This window comes from Rousettus aegyptiacus, unplaced genomic scaffold, assembly GCF_014176215.1.
Source record: "Rousettus aegyptiacus isolate mRouAeg1 unplaced genomic scaffold, mRouAeg1.p scaffold_m13_p_2, whole genome shotgun sequence".
NCBI lineage: Eukaryota > Metazoa > Chordata > Mammalia > Chiroptera > Pteropodidae > Rousettus > Rousettus aegyptiacus.
Genome location: NW_023416295.1, coordinates 84,725,683 through 84,750,584, shown reverse-complemented (window position 1 = coordinate 84,750,584; position 24,902 = coordinate 84,725,683). Strand labels below are relative to the sequence as shown.

Below are 24,902 nucleotides of genomic sequence, written 5' to 3'. Positions count from 1 at the left end.
CTTGTCTGAAATTGCCCCCCACTTGAATGTATGTTTCCTAATGGCAGAGCCCTTACTTCTCTTGTTTAACTACAAATCTCCATTGCCTAAAACAATCCTTGGGACTGTTGGCTGCTCAATAAATATTTATTGAGTAAATGAACAGTCATGTCTCTGGAAGGCCCATGGCTTTCCTGAGACCAAGCATTTAAGCATTCTGGCTTAGAGGATGTAAGATAACAGCTCAGAACAGCTAGGAGCATACCTTATCAACTCTATCCCTCCAAAATCTGCCACCTTCCAAACTAAAGCTTATTGAAAGAATATATCTCTTCCATTGTCTCCAGCAGCAAGTGAAGGTAGAAGACAACCTAGGGCCTGCAAATTATGGAAGCCTTCCTCTAATTCATTACTAGGGTTGTAGGACCTGGGAAAGTAATTCTTGGACTTCAGCTCAGCACAATGATTATGTTATGTTAACCCTGAGACACCAAGAAAGGTTGAACTTGAAAATATTCTGTGTATTAATATGTCTATTCCATTAACCAAATGGAATGTTTAGACATTTGGAATCAATCTTCAACTATCTAGAAAGACCAGGTAGACTTTTCTTTACCTTAGTGCTAGAGGCAGTCTTTGCTTAAGTTGTGTTATGGTTATTAAAGAAATGTTTCTTTCATTTGTCTACCTGTCTAGACTACAACATGTTCTTTATCTGCAGTCAAGGCAGTTCGAGTTTTCTCAGTCATTTGTTATCTGATTGGCCCTTTCCAGTGTGAGGGTCTCGAGCCTGTGTGAAGGCCACTTATCCTGGTGCATTGGTTAGGATTGCCCCCAGGGTTCCATGAGGCGGGGAAGTTGGGGCTCCCTGACCCAGTTGGGCAGAGACAATACTTGAACTGATTCAGGCTGGGCCGATTTGGCCACGAGACTGAGAGCATGTCTTTCAGGGTGTGAATGCCATGCTAAGTCTGAAGTCCTCTGGAAGATTCCTTCTGCTCTGGCCCTTTTCCCTTGGCTTTCAGTGAAAATTTAATACTAAGAAAAGGAAAGCCTTAATCTTTATCTCTGCTTTGTTTCAGTGGTGTAAAAGCATGCAAGTCTTAGAGGGTCACCTGCCCACTGAAACTTTACCAGTTTACCAACCCCACATAAGAAGACAAAGGTAGTTACATAAACTAAGAGTTATGTGGTAACTCTTAGCCAAGATAAACCATTGAACTCTTGGCAGTATGTGGGGATCTTTTTATTTTCTTTTCTAATACTTCTTTTTAATCCAGATTTCTCTTTGGGTTCCTTGGCTTCATTGTAGGACAATGATAGGATAATTAGGTTAGAGATTTATTTGCCCATTTCACACTTTTTTTTTTTTTTTGAGAAGATAAGATGTGCCAGTTGTTTTGAGAAAAGGGATATTACTGACTTCAAACACGTGATTATAGCAGAGTAGGTCTGGTTTGTGTATGAGGACCAGGTGTTTTATGTTACAGCTAAACTAGTTAAGAGAGATGCAAACAGAGTGCTCAAGTCCAGGTTTTCTGTGGAGGAGACTAGCAAAAGCTTCCTGGAAGTGTGGTCCAGGAGCCAGCTCTTAAAAGATAGGCAGGATTTTGGCAGGTATAAGTGAACATTTAAGGTGAAAATGGTGCCCAGGAAAGCTGTCGAGGCTGGAGCAGGCTGAGGAGGATTCCACTTTGGGTCAGTCTGGTGAAGCCATGGGGCACTGCCCTCCCCCATTCATGTAGAAGCTCCAGGAGACCAGGGCTTTGTCTGGTTCACTCTGTAAGCCAAGCGTATAGAAAAGGGCTTGAGCCATTACTAATACTCGAATAATTTGTTCAGTGAAAAGGCAGCTGGGGATAATGAAAATAGCTAATGTTTATTGAACAGTTTTATGTACCAGGCCTGTGCTGAGCTCTTTTAGGCAAATTATTTCACTTAATCCTCATAACTATCTTGTTAGTTACTGTTACGTGTGGAAGATAAGTAGCAGAGCTGGCATCCGAAACTGGGCTGTCTGAGTTCAGAACCCAAACTCTTCACCTGAAAGATTGGTGCTAGACCTTGGAGAGTGTGAATGCCATGCCAAGGCATTGAAGCTGCTGGCTGTGAGGAAGCATTGAAGATTTTTGAGGAGGCTCCTAGGGTGTTCCAAAATTGTACTTTGCAAAGTTAAAAAGTTAGGATGGTGTCTTAAGCTGATTTGGGTCGAATAGGAGTTGCTAGGAAATAGTTCAATGAGGTGTGAGGTAATGTTGGAAGTGGGTAATTGGCATGTTAGGAGAAAGTTCAGTAATAATTTGAGCATTTGGCATTGGACTGTAGGTATTATTACGAAAATTAATAGTGGCATCTGAGAATAATTTAAGACTTGAGCTTGTGCTTTGCACCCAGTAAATCCTCAATAAAATAAATGGATTTCATTTTCTCTACAGTGCCTACTATTTTTGGAACTTTGAATCTCCCTGACCTAAGGAAATCCTGTCTGCAGACATTGGAGGAATTACACTTGTAAATGATACCTCTTTAGCTCCCAGTCATAGTTCCACAGAAAATGGAGCTTTTCAGGGAGGCCCAGATCATTTCCATGATAGTATTTACATTTAATAAACTAGTACTTTTCACACAAAGTATGGTGTAACATGGAACATGGTACAATGCAGTATAATTGTGTGATTCATAAAATAATTCCTGGATTTATAAAAATGAGAATTCACATTATATCCTTAGCATGTGCTCTGGTAATGGAACCCAAGAAATGCAAGGCTTTTTGAGGTCTGGCTAAAGATTCCACTGGTTGCCTCCATGTTTGTCTTCCTGTACCCCTTAACCCCCACCCTGTTGTGGAAGTACCTTGAAACTGTTGCTTCAGAGGTATCTGTATAGTTTATGGGCTGGTCTCATCAGAATTATTTGGTGGCTTGGGTTAAACCAGTGAAATATAAGAGGGGTGCTGGAGATCCATTAATAGGACTCACAGCTGTTAATCTCAGAGTCATGAGGCCTTGACTCCTCCCACAAAGCTGGTTTCTGGCCTTTCCCTGCAGGAAATCTTCACTTATGTTTCCTGAGCATTTTTCTCCTCTGAACAGCAACAGATCCCAGCCCTCGGGTACCTTCCCTGTGGTTGACTTATGACAAACTGATCCCCATAGGGAAAGGACTTAGAACATGTTTTAGAATCTTCCTCCTTTTTCATGTATTGTGACTCTCAGTGTTGTTACAAACATCTAGACTAGAGTGTGCAGATCTTCCTGTCCTGACTGATGGTCTTTGGAGTTACTAAGCCAGAGAATGGCCAGAGGTGGGGCTCCCCCCCTCCTCCCCCCCCGAAAAAGGCTCTAGGCTCTCTGCATGGGGCGGCAGCTGTCAAAGCAGCTCCTGGGGCTCTCTGACAGCCTTTCTCAGCCTGGGACAGGGTAAACAGGGCAGGTCACAGTGAGTTCAGTGGGGAGGTGGCTTTAGGGCAGAGCTTTGGTTTGCTGTGGATGTGGAGTAGCTTCATTTTAAAGATCACACGGAGAGGTTTTTGCAAGTGTTCTTTCTTTCACAGGAATGCACCTGCCGCATATGCCTCTGACAGCGCCTCCTGGAATTTTTAACAAGGCGGCCCTGGTAGGAGTAATACACATTGCTTTTGCAAATTTAGAATTACTGAGGAAAGTAGTCATACCAGTTGTTCTGCCAACATTTATCAAGAGCCTCCTTAGTCTTGGGAATAGGGAGCAGAGTAAACCTAGTTCCTGCCTAGGGAGACCTGTGTCCACTGTAAAGTAGACAGTCCAATTTACGCCTTTCATCCTGATGTTAATAACATCCCTTTGTGTCAGAGTTCCCTAGTGTGGATGATAAACTGTTTGGTTACTTTACTCAGTCCAGTGTCAAGAGGCAGACATGTGAACACTTACTGCAGGATTGAGCCTCATGGGCTCTGCCTGACCTGCCCGTAGACACTCCTTCCTTGCCCGCTTCACCTGTTTACACAGCTTGTCTACTTGTCCCTCAACAGCCCCCCTGTCTGCCATGTGTCCTTCTTCTTATCCCCGTGTTCCAATCCCTGCATGCCTTCCAGCTGCCCACAGAAGCGCAGATTTTATTTAGGATCCAGGAGGACGAGCTTTTATTCCACTGTGGCCCCCTTGGAGCATACTCTGGGTTGTGGCATCCTCTCTCTTTTCTTCTTCTAGAATTGTGTTTGGAGAAAAATTTCATTTGCCAGTGGCCACTTGAGTTTCCCTTACCCCGCAGTTTTGTAGGTTGTTTTGGAATGAATCTTTTGTACTTCTGTACTATCATTTTGATGGGCTATTGGGAGTAAAAGCTGATTAAAACGTGTGCTTGGTGTTCTGTCCTCAACTGGCATGTCTTTGGATTCTGATTCCTACTTCTCTCTACCACTGGGAAGGGAGCAAAGTGCCATAGAAAGTGCTGGGCTCTGGAGCCCCTCAGATTTGGGTGTGAACATAGGTGATAAGATTGCCCCTGAGATAGGAAACACCAAGCACCGGTTGATGTCTGAGGTCCTTTCTGCTTAAAACCTTCGATAATTCATCTTAAGTGGTTTTGAGTTAGGGAGAAGCCCTAATTACAGAAATCAAACCATAATATGAGATTATTTAGTGCTAGGCTCGAGAGATTTAAGTGACAGAATCTCAGGATAGAATGTGGATTCTAATGGAGCATTTCCAGAGAAGTGAGTAAATGGTTAGGTTTCCTCTTTCTTTTGTTTTTTTAACATTGCCTTTGACCTGGCAGTGAATTCCTCATTTGAAGTAATTCCATCTTGAACTTTTATTTTCATTTCTCACCCTTTCTAATTTGTTTATTTCCCCAAAATGTGTCCTGCCTACTTTTGAAATTTTAAATCAGAATTAGGTGTGCGCAGGAGGTAGTACAGAAGAAGCTGGCTTCCCCAGAGCTGAGAATTTGTTCCCAGTTCCCAGGGCCTTTTTGTTTTCCAAGAGACTGATTAGAGCAACAAATTTATTTTAGTTTCTCTTTCTGCCTTTAAGCTTTCTACGCTGGAACAAGTGGGCTTATTTTTCATAAATGAATTCATTAAGTATGTAGGCATGTATAATTTTTTTATTTTTTGGCAAGGCTACCACACATTGTGTTTGAAAGCATGAATGAACTTCTGGAATGGAAGAGGAGGGGCCCAACCCACAAGTGAGGTTATTCTTCCTCCCTCTTGAAACCGTTGCGTGCCCACTTTGATAATAAAATCACATTACTTTTACTTACCTCTTTTTTCAGTGTGGTGCAGGCACTTCCAACAAGTTATCAAGTCAACAAGTTCACAAGTGAAAGACCGAGACCTAGGAGACACTGGTAGCTTCCTTTCCAGGTCCTAAAAGAACAAAATCAAACAAAGGCGGGACAGGATTCCCTACACCCAGCCACATCATGGAAAGGTAGAACTTAAAAACAAAAACCTGCACAACAGCAAAACCCAGGTGACAAAGGTGCAGCTTAAGTGAAACCTGCCTGTTGTGTTTCAGTGCTTGTGTTTGATCCCCAGTAAATTATTGAAGAGTTCCCGGATAGCTCCAAATCCGAGCACTTTCCAAATTTTATCTATCTGAAAGTGTCCAGAAGAGCTGTTCAATATTTATGCGGTTGATTTTTTTATGGAGGGAGAAAAAGGGGTCCAGTGGTGTTGAAGCAGCTCTGTTGTGTTCTAGCCTGACGTGGTTTTGGAGTTATTTCTTCTTTGCCAGATGGCTAGATATATCAGTGAAAGACAGAATACAGGAGAAGGCATGAGAGATGTAGTCGGGAGACCCAGATTCTTTGACTGCTTCATGCAAAATCATGTGTTAACTACTTCCCTAAGTCAGCTTCCCCAGTCCTGGAAGAACTCATGTCTTTCAGCAGATGTTTTCAGTGTAGTATAGCAGGACAGCAGGTGGTTATGGTCGGGCCCTGCAGGTAGACTGCCTGCCTGGGTTCCTGTGCTGTGTCCAGTACAGGGCTTGTTCTGAGGAGACACAGAGGACAATATACGTGTCAGGCTCTTTCACTAGGGTCCATAGTTAAGTAATCCATTTTAAGTTGCAACGCATTGGGACACATTAGTACCACAGTCAGAGGAAAAACGTTTCATCCTGAGCAAAACCACAGAGCACAAGAACACCTTGTCTAACATTAAACCCTAACATCAATGAAAAACCTTGAATCCCTTTACTGTGAGTTGCTGATTCCCTAATGAAAACAACTCTACCTCTGACTTTAGCATCCTGGTGCCTGCAGGAACGAAACAACCCTTGTAGATTTGCCAGCCATGGGAGGAAGCTGATGATTTTCCAGAGGAGAAAATAGTGAACATACTAATAATTATAACTTTTTTTAACCCCTTAAATACCTGCGTGTCCCCCCTCCCCACCCTCCTCCTTGTTGGAAGCACAGTATTTCAGAAGGCTGGGCACACTTAGCTCATCTGAACTCCAAATCCTTGTCTTATTGTTTTATTTTGCCTTGGTGTTTTCCTTGGACAGTGACTGTACAAGATCAGTGCCTTGCAGGGTACTCCTGTTAATCACTGTGATATTTAGGGTCAAGGAAAGAAAGCCTTAGGATAGGTTGTGCAGTGAGGGATTCTTTTGTCCAGAACATTCGTCATGAATTTTGATCCTGATTCCTAGGTAATTAGGAGATATGGATTCTAAAGATAAAATATATATACAACTCTGTTGTTTTTCTTTAATTTTGTGTTATCAATATTTAAACCTACGCACAAGAAGAGAGACTGTTATAGTGAATCCACATGCTTCCGTCATCTATCTTCTATGTCTTCTCTTCCTTCCTGGAAGGCTTTCTCTTAGGGAATTTAAATTTATTTGTTAAAAATTTTAAATATTAAACGTTTTTATTATGACTTTTTTAAACTACAAAGTTATATGTGCTTGCGAAAATTTCATAATATAGACATGTATATAGCACAGATGAAAGGCCTGTTCCTCTTGATACAACACAACTGCACATAAACATGTCATTTTTTGGAAAAAATAGGATCATACCATACATATTGTTCTCCAGCTTGCTGTATTTATTTTTTAAAGTCAGCCTCAAAAATTTTTTCAAGTCATTTTCTGCAGTACAAGGCAGCAGGAATTTTGATAGCAAACACACTGAAGCTATAGATGAATTTAGGGGGAATAATGTCATCTTAACAAGGTTAACAAAGGATGAACAAAGGATGTCTTTCCATTTATGTAGGTCTTCGTTCAACAATATTTTGTAGTTTTCAGTGTACAAGATTTATACTTTTATTTTTGTTATTAAATTTGTTCCTGAGCATTTTTTTTTGTGTGCTTTTTATTGTAAAGAGATGTGTTTTCTTGATTTTTTGGATTGTTCATTGCTAGTGTATTTATTATCATTTTAAATGATGCAAATAGCACACATCTGTGTATAACTGATTTATCCAATTACCTATTGATGGATTTTTAGGATTATTTTTAATGTTTTCCTTTTACAGAACAATGCCGTAGTAACCATTGTTGTATGTACACAGTACTATTTTGCATACTTGTGTTGATGTTTCTGAAATTGATTCCTAGAGATGAACTTGTTGGGTCAAAGTTTATACACATTAAAAATTTGATAGATATCAAATTGTATGCCAAAAGGCTGTACCATTTACAGTTATCAAGCTTGCAAGCAGCTTATGCTACTATTTCCTTGAACCATATAAATACGTAAGCTATCAATCTTTTAAAAGTTATCTCAATCTGATAGGTTATAAATGGTGTATAATTATTTTGATTTGCAACCCTTTGGGTACAAATGATATAGAGCAACTTTTAATTTTTATTGGTGCTTTATAAAATAAATTCTATTGGACATCTTTTGCCCATTTAACAAAATTTGTATTTAATTATGTGTAGGTTTTTTAAAATATCATGACTATAATCCTTCACTATATATTTTACAGATTTTTTTGTTCAGTTTGTTGTTTCTTTTTTACTTGTTTTTTTTTCTTCCCCTTTTAGGAATATGACATTTCTTTTATTTGTGCCTTCTTTATGCTCATTAGTTAAAATTCTAGTTTTCTTCATATAAGTCTTAGAGGTCAGTCCTAACTGCTATATGTGTTTTGCTGGAGTCGTGAATTTGATTTTTTCTGTTAACCTTTCTTTCTGGTTCCGCTTTAGATCATGAAAAGGTATAAACTTTTTAATATTTGTTTAAGACTTGGCCACTTACTCTTGTTGGTTCTAATATTCAGGTGATTCTCTTGGATTTTCTTAGCAGACAGTTATTACTTGCAAATAATAACTGATTTTTAAGTTCCCATATCTTTTTCTTGCTCTATTCTTACTGTATCGCTAAGGCTTGTCAGAATGGTAATTGGAATAGCCTGTGTCACGGTCCTAGTCCTGCCTCTCACGGGAATGCCCCTGATGTTTTTCCCTCTGGTTTCGAATACTGTTGGTTTCTAATGGGATATTTTTCATCTGTTGAAAGATGTTTCCTCCAGTTCTTTAGTCGCTCATCGATAATACAGTCATAATCATAAAAAAAAAAAAAGCAGAAATGAGTTTTTCTTTTTCCTACCGAGTGTTTTTATTCTAGTGCTAGGCATTGCTGTCTCATTTTTATTCCCTGGGATGCTCCCTCTTACTACCTCTTCTTATACCTTTATTACTCAGTTTCCCATTTCCCATTCTTCAGAAACATCCAGGGCAGGATAATACATTTGTTTTACAAATATTTTAGGAACTTAGGATACAGAAGGCACTTAAATTTTGTAATGGACAATCACAGTATTCCAGTTGTGGTAAGATTTCTGATTGATTGCAAATGGTAATCCTAGCACCTGTCACTTACTCCAGTTCCAGGCAAAAGAACTTTCTATCCAAACTGGTGTAAAACACTGAATTTAGTTAGTTCCATGCATTGTCTGTCTGCCACATCACGTTTTGGCAGTCCTTGAGTGACCAGGCTTTGGCCACCCCATCCTAGCACACTCGCACACTGTTGTCATAACTCCTGTCATCCTGTCCATGGTAATCACCATTTTACTTTTTAGCTCTAAGAATTTGCCTATTCTAGGTACCTCACATAACTGGAATCATGCAATATATGTCCTTTTATGTCTGGCTTATTTCACTTTGCCTAATGTTTGCAAATACCCTTGAACTTGATTTTTACCTAGGAATGAAGGGGAGGACAAAGGCCATGTTTACTATGTGTGATTCACTGTGCCAGGTAGTTTGAATAGATTGCTTCAGTAATTTTCTCAGTTACATGCGACAGGGGATATTAGGTATCCCATTTTACAGATAATGGGGCATGGACTTTTGACATGTTAACTTTTCTCCAGGTCCCGTAGATAGTAAGTTTGGTGGCACCACATTTCGAATCCCAATTTTAAAAAAATTAAAAAAAATTTTTAAATTACAGTTGACATTCAATATTATGTTAGTTTCAGGAGTACAGCAATAGCGGTTAGACATTTGTATAACTTAAGAAGTGATCCCCCTGATAAGTCTAGTACACCCTGACACTATGTACACTCATTTCAGTATTATTAACTATATTCCCTGTGCTCCACTTTACATCCCTGTGGCTATTTTTAACTGCCAGTTTGTATTCCTTAATCCTTCCATCTTTTTCACCAATTTCCCATTCCTCTTGCCATCTGGCATCTATCAGTTTGTTCTTTGTATCTATGAGTTTTTTCTATTTTGTTTGTTCATTTATTTTGGTTTTTAGATTCTACATGTAAGTGAAATCATATGGTATTTATATTTGTCTGACTTATTTCACTTAGCATAATATGAGCTCAGTTTTCTCTGACTCCAAAGCTTATTCTTGTTCTGTTGCTTTGACTCTACCCCCACCCTGAAGTACTGAATTTCTGAAGATTGAGCATTCTGTTGGGTTTGTCTTGAGCTGTGCAGTTTGCACTTCTCACCCAGGATGGTCCATACCTTGTCTCCCTCCATCATAGTGACCTTAAAGCTTTCTCACTGAGTTCAGGTGAGATGGCTATCGGGTACTCTCTGTAGTAGTTTTGCTGATTGGTGCCGTCCAGTGGATTGAGTTTTCATAAAATGTTTTTAAGGTCCCAGGCTGTGTTGAAAGCTTTGGTTCACAAGGTCTTTCCCGTGAAACATTCTGAGCAGTGTGACTAAATTTGGCTAGCTCTGAAATTCTTCATAATTTAGAGCCTAGGGGACTGGGAAGATCATCATTTCAACTGTCATTTTGTTTCTGATTGGCAGTAAGATGCTTCCTAGGAGGTGGGAGCCTGGAGGGATTGCCTTCTGTTCTTTTATTCTCTCACGTCCAGTTCAGTGAGATAAAGCTCTTCACAGGTGCTGTTGTTTTCACTTTTTATTTTTATTTATTTATTTTTTATTAAGTTTATTAGGGTAACATTGGTTAATACAATTATATAATTTTCAGGTGTATATTATAATTCGACATCTATATATTCTATTGTGTGATTACCACCCAAAGTCCAGTTTTCTTCAGCTACCATATATTTTATCCCCTTTACCCACTCCACCCTATCTCTGTCCCCCTATATTTGATTCCCTTTACCCCATCTCACTCTCCCCTCCACCCCTACCCCTCTACCTTTTAGCTGATGGGCTTTACGGTGGGTGTGGGACAACACTTCGTACATTGATTTTCAATTTTATTCTTCAAAAGTATTCTGTTTTACATATGTTTTATAATTTTACAGTCTATCTGCATGACAGTAGATTATGTGATTGTTAACAAATATACATATTAGGTATTCTAATAGAGATGTTTAGTCAGATTAGAAGTCACTGCTTTAAGTGATCAACTGAGTGAGGCAGGTGCAGACAGAGTTTATTATCTGAACTGCCAACCAGGCAGGAGTTCTGTTACGTGCTGTCACGTGCTCTTGAGAAAGGCAGAAGTAGAAACTAGGGGCAAGGTCCAGCAGCTGGTTTTGACAGCATTTGCAGTGAGTACCACTGCAGGATGAATGAAGTACAGAATTCAGACCACAGAGTTTACAGGGCCTTAGAGACCACTAGCTTTAGTTTTGTAGTTTGAGGCCCAGAGGGGAGAAGTGACTCGCATGCACAGTCATTTGGTGGCAAAACTAGAATCCAGGTCTCATGACCTAGTAGTGCAGGCTTCTTACATGGTACCACCGCTTTCATGATGCATTATTTGTACTAATTTCCACTATTTGTGGTTTTGCCTCACTTTTTAGCCTAAAGACATACAGAAGTTATATCAGAAGTAATTCTTTCATTTCAACCTAATTTTGAATTAGAGGGAAAGACACTTTTCCAAGTGAGCAATAAGGCACATCAACGGGATTCATTCATTCATCAAGTAAGGTTCTGGACTAGCAGTGGATAATTAGATGCTTAAATTCTTCATGAGGGAAAGAATCCATGAACAAGTTCACTGAGTGAATTTTATAGAATATTGGAAAGTGCTAAGTGCTCTAGAGAAAAATAAAGCCGAGTATGTGGAGGGAGTATGTGTATGTACATGCCTACTGTATTCAGCAGGGTGGTGGAGTGGGCCTGGCTGAGAAGATAGCATTTAAAGGAAGACTTGAATGAGATGCTGGCACAAGCTATGTGGATATCTTGGGGAATAGAATTCCAGGCAGGGAGAGAACAGCCAGGAGGCTACTAAAGAAAGGGCAGTAGTGGGTTCACAGAGGGAATGGGAGGTCAGGTTGTGAGTGCTTGTAGAGACCTCTTAAGATAAAGACCAGCTCTTAATGCAAAGTGGGGAGCCATTAGAAGGTTTTGAATGAAGGAGTCTGTCATCAACATATGATTTGCCTTTTAAAAGGACATTCTGGTTGTGGGGTGAAAATAGACAGAAGGAGATAAAGGGTTGAAGCAGGGTACAAATAGGATAAAATGATAATGTCTTAATGGTAGTCATTGTATTTGGAATTGTTCAATGGAATGCTTAAATCATGTTATTTACATAGTTATCCATCTGTCTTATCCAACCACCTTTCCCAAATTTATTAGCATAATGGTTGATGCTGATGACACAGATAAGATATGGGACCTGCCTCTAGGAAGTTTACAATCTAGACTCTAGATGCTAGAGAAATAGATGGTTTGAAAAACCAGAAGTCAAAGCTGAGTCTGACTGCTAGAAGAGCAGTGAGTAGTGGGTGTGCCGGAAACAGCTTTCTGTCTTGGGCTAGTGGATATAGGTGGGAAGGCACTGGAATTGATGATGCTTGAAGGGAGCCTTGAATGAGGAACAAGAGCAGGCAGAGGAGGGAAAGCAAGATGTCTCCGGGACAGGAGCATCTAAGTAAGAGCATAGCACATTCAGAAAAACCGTGCGTGATTATTGGCCCATTGTTGAGGTTTGTGTGCATCATGAACTCTTAGTTGTGTTGGTCCACACCCGCAACTCACAGCTCCTGACCCTTGGCTTTGCTTCCTTCTACAATGGGAACATTTCTGGATAGATAAATAACAAATAACCTGCCTTGGGCAGGTGTAATGAATTCATCCAGTTGCTGTTCCCATTCTTACCTCTAGCTGTAGGCAACCCCTTTTTTTCTGTCTCTGTAGATTTGTCTTTTCTGGACATTTCATATAAATGGAATCATACAGTATGCATCATGTTTTCAAGGTTCAGATATCTATATCATAGCATGTATCAGTAGTTTGTTCTTTACTGTTGAATGGTATGTAATTGTATGGATATACCACATTTTGTTTATCTGTTCACTAGTTGATTGTTATTTGGATTATTACCACTTTTTGGCTATTATGAATAATACCTACTTTTTGCCACAGTGCAACTAATGGGCAGATGTTTTTCTGGGATAAAGCACACATGAAGGTGATTTTGACTTTGAGAGTGTCATTACAAACTTAGTGTTTCAGCTTGCCTTTTTATAAGACTAATGGTTTAATGAATGTAATTTGAGCCACTTTCACAGTTGAGCGACCTTGCCCAGTTGCCTATTTTCTTATCTGTAAAGTAGGGATATTTATAGGTGTGGTATTTGGCTCAAGGTGTTGTGAGGATTAAATAAGATAACAAAGAGAATATTTGCAACTGAACAGCTAATTTCCCTCATTGCTGTCTCTGGCGTAGTGGATGGGGATGAATAGTTGTGGTCTTTGGAGAGATTTGGTAGTGTGCACGTAAAGCAGCTAGAGAGTGGTATAGGCCTTGGCCCAGGGAGAATTAAGAGGCTGGAAGAGCACCTAGACTGGGTTAGCTGGAAAGGTGTCTTAGAGGACTAGGACCTGGGCCTTGGAGGAGGGGAGTAGGGAGACTCTTAGGAGACTCCCTAAGGGGGAAAAGCTATGAGCTTTGCTGACTGACTGACTCGTTGCTGAAAGAGAGGAATTGGGTAGATCAGCTTGGAAGCATAGTAGGGAGAATTTTGAAAGCCCAAGTGGGAAACTTGGATCTTTTAAAATTTCTTTTGACAACTGAATATTTTGGCACCTGATCTCCTATTTATGAGCTGTATCTGGATGAGCGAGGTTGCAGATTTAGGGATCTTTTGGCTGGATTTGACCCACAATGTGTTTTCTCTGGGCTCCTTAGTCCTTTAAAATTTGTTCAGTTAAGCACCAGTGTTTAAAACCTGGGGATCTGACCATACTGACCTTTATTTCCATATGGTGTTACGTGGTATCCAGGTTTTCGTGGGCCTCTGTTTCCCCCACATAGCTGGCCTCATTTCTGTCTGCTTGAGTTTGCACCATTTGTCTAGAGCTGTGTTGTCCAGCATGGTAGCCATGAGCCTCACAAAGTTATGAAAATTAAATTCAGTAATGTTAAGTAAAATTTAAAGTTCTGTCTCTCATTCACTAGCCACGTTTTAGTTGCTCAGTAACCACACGTGGCTAGTGGGTACTGTATTGAACAGTGCAAATATAGAATATTTCTGTCACTGCTGAAAGTTGTATTAGACTGGTCTGGATCCCCCCCACCCCCCACCCCATTTTAAAGGAGACTTGAATATTCTCTTTAAAATTAAAAAAAAATTTTTTTCAGTTACAGTTGACATACAACTTTGTATTAGTTTCAGGTGTACAACATAGTGATTAGATATTTATATAACTTACAAAGTGTTCTGATTGGTCTATTACCCATCTGACACCATACATAGTTATTATAATATTATAGACTATATTTCCTATACTGTACTTTACATCTCCGTTGACTGTTTTTATAACTGCCAATTTGTATTTTTTAATTCTGTCACCTATGCCACTCATCCCTCAATCCTCCTCTCATCCGGCACCTTTCAATTTGTTCTCTGTATCTATGAGTTCAGTTCTGTTTGTATTTTAGGTTCCACATATAAGTGAAATCATATGGTATTTGTCTTTCTCTGCTGACTTATCTCACTGAACATAATACCCTCTAGGTCCACCCATGTTGTTGCAGATGTCATTCTTTTTTATGACTGAGTAGTAGTCTGTTGTATGGATATGTACCACATCTTTATGTATTCATCTGTGGATGGACACAGGTTACTTGGTCTAGATCTTTAAACAAAGGTTACTAATTGCCTCTCACTATATTCAAACCGTGCCTCCTTGCCTCAGTTGTCCTTTTGCTGTTCATATGTAGAATGAAGTGGTGTGATGGTGTGATGATCCTAAGTTCTTTTCTAAGTAAAATCCTTATATATGGGCAATAGCAGGTAACAAGCCTATAACTTTGTTAGTCTCATTAATCTAATATTAATTGCTTCTATTTTAACAGACTTTTGTGGCTCATAAATTGTCTCCGGAGGCCATTCCAGAAGAGGGACTTAAAAAGTGGGCTGCCCAGTGGCATTATTATTAAGGTGATGCCCCAGGACTCCTTTGGTGACTACTTTGAAGGTCAACAAGTTTGGGAGAATGTTGGATAAGAACCCCTGTCTCAGGCTCTGCTTCCAAGAACCACCCTATTGATGATTGCCCTAACTTGCTGCAGACAAACTTCGGGTTCACATCCACCCTGGGCTGAGTCTGCTTGAATAATTCTTCCATCCCACATGTGACTACATGAAGTCACTGACTTTATCACACATTTTTGGTATTAGTGTTGTGCTTTTATTCTTGAAACTGAAAGTGAGTGGAGTGTAGAGTGCTAATTAATTTCTTCCTTATTTAATAAGGTTGCAATTTAGTTTTTTTAAATGACCAAAATCATAGTCAGCAGCATGTAGCCCCATAGGGCATCTAGTGCATTATTTTAAAAATAGTGCTAATAAAGTGTACAGTTGTTTTTTTTTTTTTTAGAATTTGTCTCAAGGAGATAACAGCAAATATGTGGAAGTATTTACTGATCACAGTGTTGTTTAAAATAATGAAAAATTTTTACCAGACCTGAATGTCAATAGGGGTTTGGAGGATTGGTTCAGTAATTATGCCTAGATACAGTAGGATGCAGATATAGATCTATACTTATTGATTTAGGAAGATTTCCATGGCATATTGAGTAGAAAAAAGCTATATACATAATATGGCAGTATATAATGAACAGTAGTATATATAATGAAACACACAGTGTGCGTGCAGAAGTGTCTTGAGGGATAGTCATCACAATATTAACACGGTTATTGTTGGCTGATGAGATTTTGGGATGACCTTTGAATTTATGCTCATTCTGATTGTACCTCTCTCTCCTCAGTAAGCCATTTTTTTTTTTTAAAGGGATTCTCTTATACAGAAGTAAACAGGCAAGTACCCACTATATTCCAGGCATTTTAAACCCTTAACCCTCATATGTATTATTGTTCTGATTTGGCTGATGAAGGTTTGAAATTTGGAGATTGAGCAGCTCAGCAGGCCAGCAGGGGTGGTAGCTGGTATTGCACCCCAAATCTGTCTGTATTTACAAAGACCTTGCACTTTTTCCTGTACTTGGCATGAGCACCAGAGAAGTTTAGAACTGAGGCTGACGTTAGAGGTTATCTGGTATTAACTATTGTGACTTGCTTAACGTTGTTTTTAAACAAGCTAGAAAGAGATGAAAAAGACTATCAACGTGGAGTTTTCTGATGTTGTGTTTTTGCTGTACTACGAATAGCCTTGACTTAAAAGGCTCGGGTTTGTTTTCAGATTGGTCACTATCTGAATTTTTTCATGTGGATAAGTCTCTTTACCTGTTGGGTCTTTATTTTCCTTTTTTTTTTTTTGCAGAATAGGGATAATACATATAGTCTACATCTCAGGTTATTAATGATTTCATCCCAAAGTGCCTTAAGAACAATAAAGTACAATCTGGATGTGAAATGTTATTTTTATGCATTGATGTAAGAAGTGTCCAAACCTGTAGAGAATTTTTATGAGTATTTGAGCCAAAACTGATGATATATGTGGGGAACAAAATCTCAAATGCTCTGGAGAACCGTTTATAGTTTATGTCATGCATTTGAAATTGAGGGAACAAAAGGAAGATTACATGAAGGTGGGAGAAAGCAAGGGGGCGGGCAGTGGAGATTGGATTATGGGATAGTCAACAAAATTATGTGCTCTCTTAAGGGTGGTTATGCTTATTTCAAAGGCATGTTAACCTAGGTGCACAGAAACAATGGACAGGGCTTGCTTGAGGCAAAGACAAACTCTTTACTAAAAAGTTAGATGTCTGGAACCTGACTACCCAACCATGCCTTTCCCAGTAAGGAATTTATGATCAGATCACCTTGTGGTGTTAGTTTCCATAGAACCCCCCCTTTTTATCTATACTCTAGCCAATCCTCGCTTTCAAAGCTTTAGAAACAACCTGTTCTTACCTAGGTTGTCCCTTACAGACTTTTTTGTGGGGGGTAGGGTGGGGGTGGGGCGGGAGGGTTTAGTATTTCTTGATTTGCTCAGTAAACAGACTTCATGCTCTAGAAAGAGAACTGCAGTGGGTTCCATTTTGGTGTTTACTAGTGCTTTGGAAAATAGGTAAGGCAACAGGGTTTATCTCAGGCTTACAGTGGTCCAGGATTACTCCCACTTATCTAGTTTTTAAACCGGAAAAAAAAAAATCCGGAACTATATATAGAAAGTACATAAAATTCAAAGGCACAGTTTAATGAGTTGTTACAAAGCTAACAGCTGCTTAATTGCCTAGAACTTTTTCAGCACTCTGTGTCCTGACTTAGGGTAATCACTCCTTTGCTTTTCTTTTTACTTTGATCCTCTAAATATGCACCTTGTTGCTTATGTTCTGTTTTATGTTTGCTTGTTTTTGAACTTAATACAAATGTGTATATACTTTGTCTGGCTTTTTCACTCATTGTGAGATTTCTGTTTATTGTTGAGTGTAGTTTGATTCATTTAATTTTTCATTGCATTGCTTGATTTTTTTGGTTTACTGCTGACTTTGTCTTAGACTTGTTAAATTTGCACATTTCATACTACATCTATAGATCTTCCAGATTTTCTACCTATAGTTGTAGTTCCCTTAAAGCGTTATATTTCCTTGCCATCAAGTGTTATCTATAGGACCTGAGATACAATGTTTAAACTAAACTGTAGAGTGGATATTTTTGTCTTGTTCCCATGTCAAATGAAAGCTTTCAGCATTTCCTCTTTGAGTATGATTCTTGGTTTGATACTTGGGTTATTTTCACCTTTTGGCTGTTGTGAATGATGCTGTGAGGAACATGGGTGTGCAGATATCTGTTAGAATCATATCTTTTGGGTATATACCCAGAAATGGAGTTGCTGGATCATATGGTAATTCTATATTTAATTTTTTGAGGAACCGCCATATCATTTGCCACAGTAGCTACACTGTTTTTTTTTTTTTTTTTTTTTTACATTCTTACTAGCAATGCACAGGAGTTCTGGTTTCTCTGCATCATCACCAACACTTGTTTTTTTCTTTTTTTCCAGTAATAGTGATCCAGATGGGTGAGCTATTGCTTTTTACCTGTTGTGACTGATCTCTCCTTTTCAAACTCAATTATACCTATGCTAGTTCTTTCTATCCTTATTTCTTACCTACTGTTTTGAATATAAAATGCTTTATCCTCTCTGCTTCATTCTGGATTTTTTTCTCTGCAGACCTGGTTTCCTGTTTAATTCTCTCTTCATCTATATCCAGGGTTCAGCAGATCTATTGAATACTTAATTTTGGATATTGTATTATTTGGTTCTTTTAAAAATGTATATCACTTTTTAAAAGTTGTCATATCTCCCCCACAAATTTCATGTGTTTTATTTTTTTATACATAGTAAGAATAGTTATTTTAACATCTTTTTCTAATCTTATATGCGTAGTTCATGTGGGCCTTTGTTTCTATTTATAGTTGTTTTTATTTACAGTTTTTATTTATAGTTGTCCTATGTGCCTGGTTATCTTTGGTTTTGTTTTGTACATTGTATTTGAAAATAGTTTATAAAAGTAAATTGAGGACTAGACTAGGAAGATGTTCACTCTATCCAGGAATGATTTGTGTTTTTATTGTCAGGGGCTTTAGGGCTTAGCAATCTAAACTCTCTTTCATCCGATGTCAGTGACTGATATTTTTCTGGGCCGCTTAGTTTCTTGGAAACTGGTCTAGTCCATCGGAAGGCTGCGTTAATTCTAATTCACTTGGCTAAGGTATAGCCATTTGGATTTCTAGGCCCAGTGGTGGGGGTTCCCCGCGCCATCAGTCTTTAAAGGCTTTGGAATCCCACCTTTGTTCTTCTAGACCCATGTGATTATCAAAAGCAATTCTCAGTGTCTTAGTTGCCCCTTTTCAGTGTATAAATTGCCCCAAGGCAAGAGAGAACCATTTGCTGTAGGCTCATCTCTTTGAATTTTAGTTTTCATACATTTTGTAACCTGGTAATTCTTTTTTGCCTTCTTAGTTCTCTGATGTCTTCAAGTAGATGTTCTTTTATATTATATCCAGCATTTTAAATTGTTTTGAGTGGGAGGGTTAGTCCGAGTGGCTGAGCCATTATTATCTCCTTTTAAAAATATCTTTTTTAGTCTACGGCCATGCTGCCCTGAACAAGCCTGATCCCTTCTGATCTCAGAAGCTTTTTGGACCTGTTTAGTAGTACTTGGATGGGAGACCACCTAGGAAGACCAGGTGCTGTAGGTGTAAAAAAATAAAATAAAAAATAAGGGATTGTAAACTGACAAGGTCCTTACAATCTGTGAGGTCAACCAAGGGTTGCCTCGCCTAAAAAAAAAAAATACCTTTTTTTAAAGCTGTAGAATAAAGGAACTGTGTTAGATCTTGAGAATGCATCTGTAACAGAGTAATTTATTACTAGTCAATAAAGTAGGGGTTTATTCACCTGCCATGTACCCAGAATTGTGCTATGTATTAAGAAAATTTGGGGGCTTTAAGGCATAGTATTCCTTACATTCAAGGAGTTTAGCTGGGGAAACAAACATAAACTCAGAAAATTAAGTAGAATATTGGAGGCACTCAAGTGTAATGCAGTTAATTCCTTAGTGAAAACTAAAGGCAGTAAGTGCTGTGTGGGAGCCTGACTGCCTCCCTGCCTCTGTCCTCTCTTTCCAAGGCTATCTTCCCCATGGTGGTCACAGTGCCCTAAAAGCTCCAGCTCTCTCAGCACTCCCACTTTACCATGACAACTCTTCAGTAGCTCCCCCAGTGTCTTCAAGACATGCCTGAGGGCCTTCTGGAGCTGCCTCCCCTGTGACTTCTCAGTCTCATTCTTCTCAGTGGCTCTCCCCATTCCTGGCAGCTGTCTCATTCCTCCCACTTTTGCATGAGCTCTTCCCTATGCTTAAACGTCTTCTCTTTCTTTGGTGTGAGGCAAGTTTTTCAAAACCATATCATGCAGTGTAATCCTTTCTGGGAAGCCTTCTCTGCCACCCTATCCCCTTGTCCTCAGTAATGATAGGCCATGGTGGGATCTTTGACTAGTATCTATTGCCATAGTAATGGCAATGACAGGGATCTGGTAATAACAGCCAGCATGTGTGTAGTCTTGCCCTTACTATGCATCAGGCACTATCTCAAGCATTTCATATGCACATAGTTAAGTATGAGGTAGCTGTTACTGTTTTCTCCATTTTAAAAGTGAGGAAACTGAGGCATAGAGAGCCTTCACAGCTAATAATTAGAGTGGTCTTCTGGGCAATGACTTCATTTATCCCCTTCAGTAGGGAAATGGAAACATGGGAGAAGGGCCTGGGCTGTGAAGATCAACATTCATGGGTTTGAGTCCCTTCCTTGCCCACTGGGACTGTGACTGAGGGTAAATTAGACCACATATGAATCCCTCCTCTTCTTTTTAACAACCAGTTATTTATTCTGCTGTGAAGGTGCCTGGGACTGTGTTCTGTCCTTTGCCAACCAAGTCTTAGAGAGAGTCTCTGGACTCCCCAGTCTATCTGGGCAAGACTGTTTTGAGATTTTATTATAGTCTTAAGGTTTAGCTAGAATTGTTCTGATTAGACCTACCAAGGTAAACCTCTGTCCCTCCTGGAAAAGCTTAAAGTCTTTGTTCCCCCACGATCCATGGGTAAGTTAATTGACATGGGCTCATATCTGAAAATAGTCCCCTTACATCGTAGTCTTGAATGAATTATGAAGGGATGTGGTGAGAACTGAAGGCAGCATTATTAGTATTTCTGTAATGAATAACACTCCCACCCATACCAGTAATGCGGTGGCCATCTGATGCTTAGGATTTCATTAGGGAAAAGCCAATTCCAATTAATTGATAGGCTGCTCTTTTTAAAAAATAAACTTTAATTTTTAGAACAGTTATGGATTTACAGAAAAATTGTGAAGATAGTACAGAGTGCCCATGTACCCCACACCCGGTCTCCCTGTTATTGACATCTAACAATAGCATGCCATATTTGTTAAAATAAATAAGCCAGTATCAATACATTATTATTAACTAAACCCATAGTTTATTTAAGTTTTGTCCATTATCTGTTCCAGGGTCACATCTAAGATACCACATGACATTTAATTGTTGTGTCAATTTCTGACTTCCCTTTGTTTTTGGTAACTTTGGCAGTTTTAAGGAGTACTGGTCAGATATTTTGTAGGTTGTTCCTCTATTGGAATTTCATATTTCTGTTATGATTAGACTGGACTTATGGGTTTTGAAGAGGATAATCCCAGATGGAAAGTGCCATTTTAATCACATTGTATCCAGTATACACACTGTTAGCATTTTTTATGACTGTTGATGTTGACTTGATCATCTGGCTGAGGCAATGTTTGTCATGTAAAGTCGAGAGTCTCCTCTATACTTCCATACTGTACCCTTTGGATGGAAGTCAAAATGTGATATCTGATCCTCTAGCTCATGAGTAAAGTCATTAATGTGGTTTATACCAGCACAGAGTAAAAAAAAAAAAAAAAAAAAAAAGCTGTCAACAAACTAATGTTCTTTTAAACACATTTAAAGTTATTTCCTTTGAAATCCTCAAGTTTCCAATCCCTTGCAAGAACATGTATTGGGCTGATGATTATTGGGCAAATTTTGATTCCTTCAGTTTTGAAGCAGTAGTTTAAAGATGAATGAAAAAGTCTGCAGTTTTTGCTCTTCCTACTAGCTGCAAAACACAGGACCAGGCAGATGCAAGAGATAATAATTACCATTACCTAATGTAATGTTAGGATAATTATTATTTCCTGAATCTTATTCATTTGTTTTTTGTATGAGCACTGGACTCTGCTTCAGCTATATTTTTGAACCATGTTTAATAAAGTTGCACAATGCAAAACTACTTCCTACTGAAAAAGGGTGCAGTGGATCTTGGCCTAATAAATCATTTAAGTACAGAGGCATAGTTGTGAAAGGAATCATTTGCATATTTGAAAGAATACATGCCGCATACAGATACAAGCCAGGTGAACTAAAACTTGAAATGCTCACTTTCTGGGAAAGAGGCTAGAGAGCGCTTTGAAACAAGTTATTGTAGGGGAAGCGTAAACATGTTCCTTAAGCGCCACCGAGTGGTTAAATGTAGTTCAACGGCTGTGCCGTAATTACAAACTGTCTTGTAACTATTTTTAAACTCTAAAGTCGTGGAAAAGGGGTTTTTCTTTTTTCCAAAAATTGCACCAAGATAAAGCAAAGCTCTAGCTGATGCGAGTGTGTTGTGTAGGCGTTAGCAGTACTGTCCTCACTAGCCGTTCATTGGACAGTAGCGCAACCCCAAGAAAAGGATGGTTGCCAGCAAGTACGTTTGCGCTGAAAGCAGGAGGCGCCAATACCAGGTTGGGTTGTGGTGACTAATTTGCAAGTCCCGGCGTAGCCGCCCGGTAGCTAGTGTACCTGTGTTGCCCACAGCTCCGGAAGCAAACCATCAACTCCTTGTTTTCTGAGACTTCTGAGGGCGCGAAGGGGCCTCTCGGTTTTACCCAGAAGTCCAAGCGCCAGCCCTGAGACAATTTGCATATGTACGCCTCTCTGGGGCGGGGCCAACAGGGGGCGGGGATTTAGCGTTCATTTCCACAGTGGAGCCGGGATGTGGCTGCTTTTTATTTCGTTTCTCATCACCGACCGTTTCCTATTAAAGCTGTAAATGGCTCTTTTTATACAAGAGCAGCCCTCCTCTTGATAACCAATTTGATATTGCCTATCGGCATGTACTCCCTGGGGTCTGGGACATCCCCTGAAGCAGAAATGTGGGGGCGTCGCCGGAGCTGCCAGGCGAGAACCCAGAGCGCTAGGCCTGCTGTTAACAGCGTCCCGGTGTTTCCTGTTGCAGGTGGTTCTTCTGGGCATGGACATCCTGTCTGCGCTGGTCACCCGGCTGCAGGATCGGTTCAAGGCACAGATCGGCACAGGTGAGCTTGTAGGCAAGTGCGGAGCAGGTCCCCAGACTACCCTCTCGCCCCCAGCCTTCGCTTATTCTCCCCAAGTCCTTCAGTTAGCTATACCCAAGCCTCCCAGCCAGCCCCCTTGCTCCTCGCTCCCGCCTCTCAACCTTCCCTTCTAGTCCTCTCAGCTTCCCAGCCAACATCCAACCTCTTCCTTCAGTCTCCTCTTGCTGGGGCTGCTGCACTGCCTTCCCTTTCCTCCTGGGCTCACCCTCACTGCATGTGCCGGCAGCCCCTCCCTCCATACCTTTCTGCTGGCTTCTTCCAGTCTTTATACCCTAATACAAAGTATTACCGCTAATTCTCTTGATTTCTTATACAAATTAGTTATCACATTTAAGTGCCAACCAAGTCGTTTGTCTCCGACCCTTCCCTTTTGAGAAGCATTGTTTTCCCTCTTTGAGAAGTCCTGCAAATTTGATGCAATTGTAGTTCTTCCAGATGATTATTGTTGGTTTTCACTTTGATTATAAATGTCACACAAGCGTGTAGTAAATAATGATTTTTCTTTTGAAGGGAAAACGTTAGTAAAATGAAATAAACACAGGTTTCATAGATTTAGAGATGATTTTGTTACCTCTAAATTCTTTACTCTGAGGTTTAATAATGGCAGCATAAACACTAAGCAGCTTTGTTTGTGCAGGCATTTTCATATAGAATTTCTTTGTTTCGGGTGGTACACATATATTTGCTTTTTTTCTGTTAACTTTCTAATCAGTGTGCTCTTTTAGATAAGGTCAAGAACTCTTTTCTCATTCTGGCACTGTCCATCTACAAATATAAATCCCTTTTACTTTTAGACATTTGATATTTTAATAGTGTTCCATTTTCCTCCTAAGTTAGCTGAATTGTTCAGGAATGCCTCTTGTAAAAGAAAGGTTCGTAGACTTTCGGCAGAAGAAAAGTAAGCTGACCTGGTATGCAAGTGCCCTGGGAGCACTAGGCCATGGTCCACACCCAGGTGTGTGCGTGGAGGAGGGTGCAGAGCTGGATTCCGTCTGGAATGCATGCTTATGTGGTACGTAAAACTAAAAACACACAGTGTAGATGAAAGACAGATTGAGCCATAAGTGCCTGCTCCTTCTGCCCCCAAACAAATATTCTGGAGCTTCTCTGTCTTACCTAAATTTCCTTTTTTGTTGACCTTTTCCTGCCAAGGTCTTCCATTGACATCCATTTTAATAATATTTCACCAGCATAAAAATGTTGGGAGCTGGCTGGAGGAAGGTGTGACAAGGAAGAAGACAAATACTATGCTATGCAAAAGGATTTTGCTGATTCTTAAAGTAGCTCCCATGGATTTTAACGGGGAGAGTACAACAGAAGGGATTGGTGGTTTTAGATGATGGACGTCATTTAGGCCACGATTTTGTCTTCCTAGTTAATTGAAACATTCACAGTTGGTGACTGCCTGTCTCTCACATAGGTGTTCATTTGATCACTTTATGTTTCGATTTCCAGTGCTGCCAAGTTTAATAGACAGACTGGGAGATGCTAAAGACTCCGTGAGGGAGCAAGACCAGACTCTGCTGCTAAAGATCATGGAACAAGCTGCTAATCCCCAGGTAGGGCAAGGGAGGCATTCTGTGGCCAGCTGGTGTGCATGCACTCCCCTACATCAGTGGGTAACTCTATATGGAAATATTTTTTTGTTTCAGCTGATGTATTTCAGATGAAAATTTTCATAGCCTTTAATCTGTGCCCCTCCCCCATACCTAAATAAATAATGAATAGCAAAGGGTATACTTTGAATAAATTAGTGGACGTAACATGGGTATTGAATGCTTTGGTTTAATCTGTTAGACTCTTCGAGCTCATCTATGTAACTGATTCTCTGTTTCTTTGCCTGGGGAGTCAGACGACCTGACTAGAGCCTTAATCCCTGTCTGCTAGTGAGCTGAGACTTCTGGGACAGATGGACAGGGGGATGCAGGGTCCCAGGGTCCAACTATCTATTGTTGGGGGAGTGAAGAGATATTATCAGAAAAAAGCCTTCCTAAGGAAGCGGGTAGGCTTCGAGAAGCATGATCAGTGCTGACTGACGTCAGTGGTTGCTCCTGGAGTGGGGGAGATCGATTGGAAAGGGCCTGAGGGAACTTTTCTGAGATGATGGACATGTTCCGTCATCTAGACTGGCCTTAAAACATGAGCGGGATAGGGTGGGGACAGC

General features: G+C 39.9%; 1 protein-coding gene and 1 non-coding gene across 31 annotated transcripts in view; one reads left to right on the top strand and one right to left on the bottom strand.

Moving 5' to 3' along the window:
• CLASP1 (cytoplasmic linker associated protein 1) overlaps positions 1-24,902 on the top strand; it is a 239,473-nt gene that overhangs the window by 45,443 nt on the left and 169,128 nt on the right. For all 30 annotated transcript variants that reach the window (XM_036236829.1, XM_036236822.1, XM_036236826.1 and 27 more), the window contains 2 exons: positions 22,621-22,699; positions 24,194-24,297. In XM_036236829.1, the coding sequence (XP_036092722.1) occupies positions 22,621-22,699; positions 24,194-24,297 (183 nt within the window). The remainder of the gene's footprint in view (positions 1-22,620; positions 22,700-24,193; positions 24,298-24,902) is intronic.
• On the bottom strand, positions 21,955-22,080 carry LOC118614528. The gene has a single exon (XR_004956113.1). It is a non-coding gene; the product is annotated as a U4atac minor spliceosomal RNA (small nuclear RNA).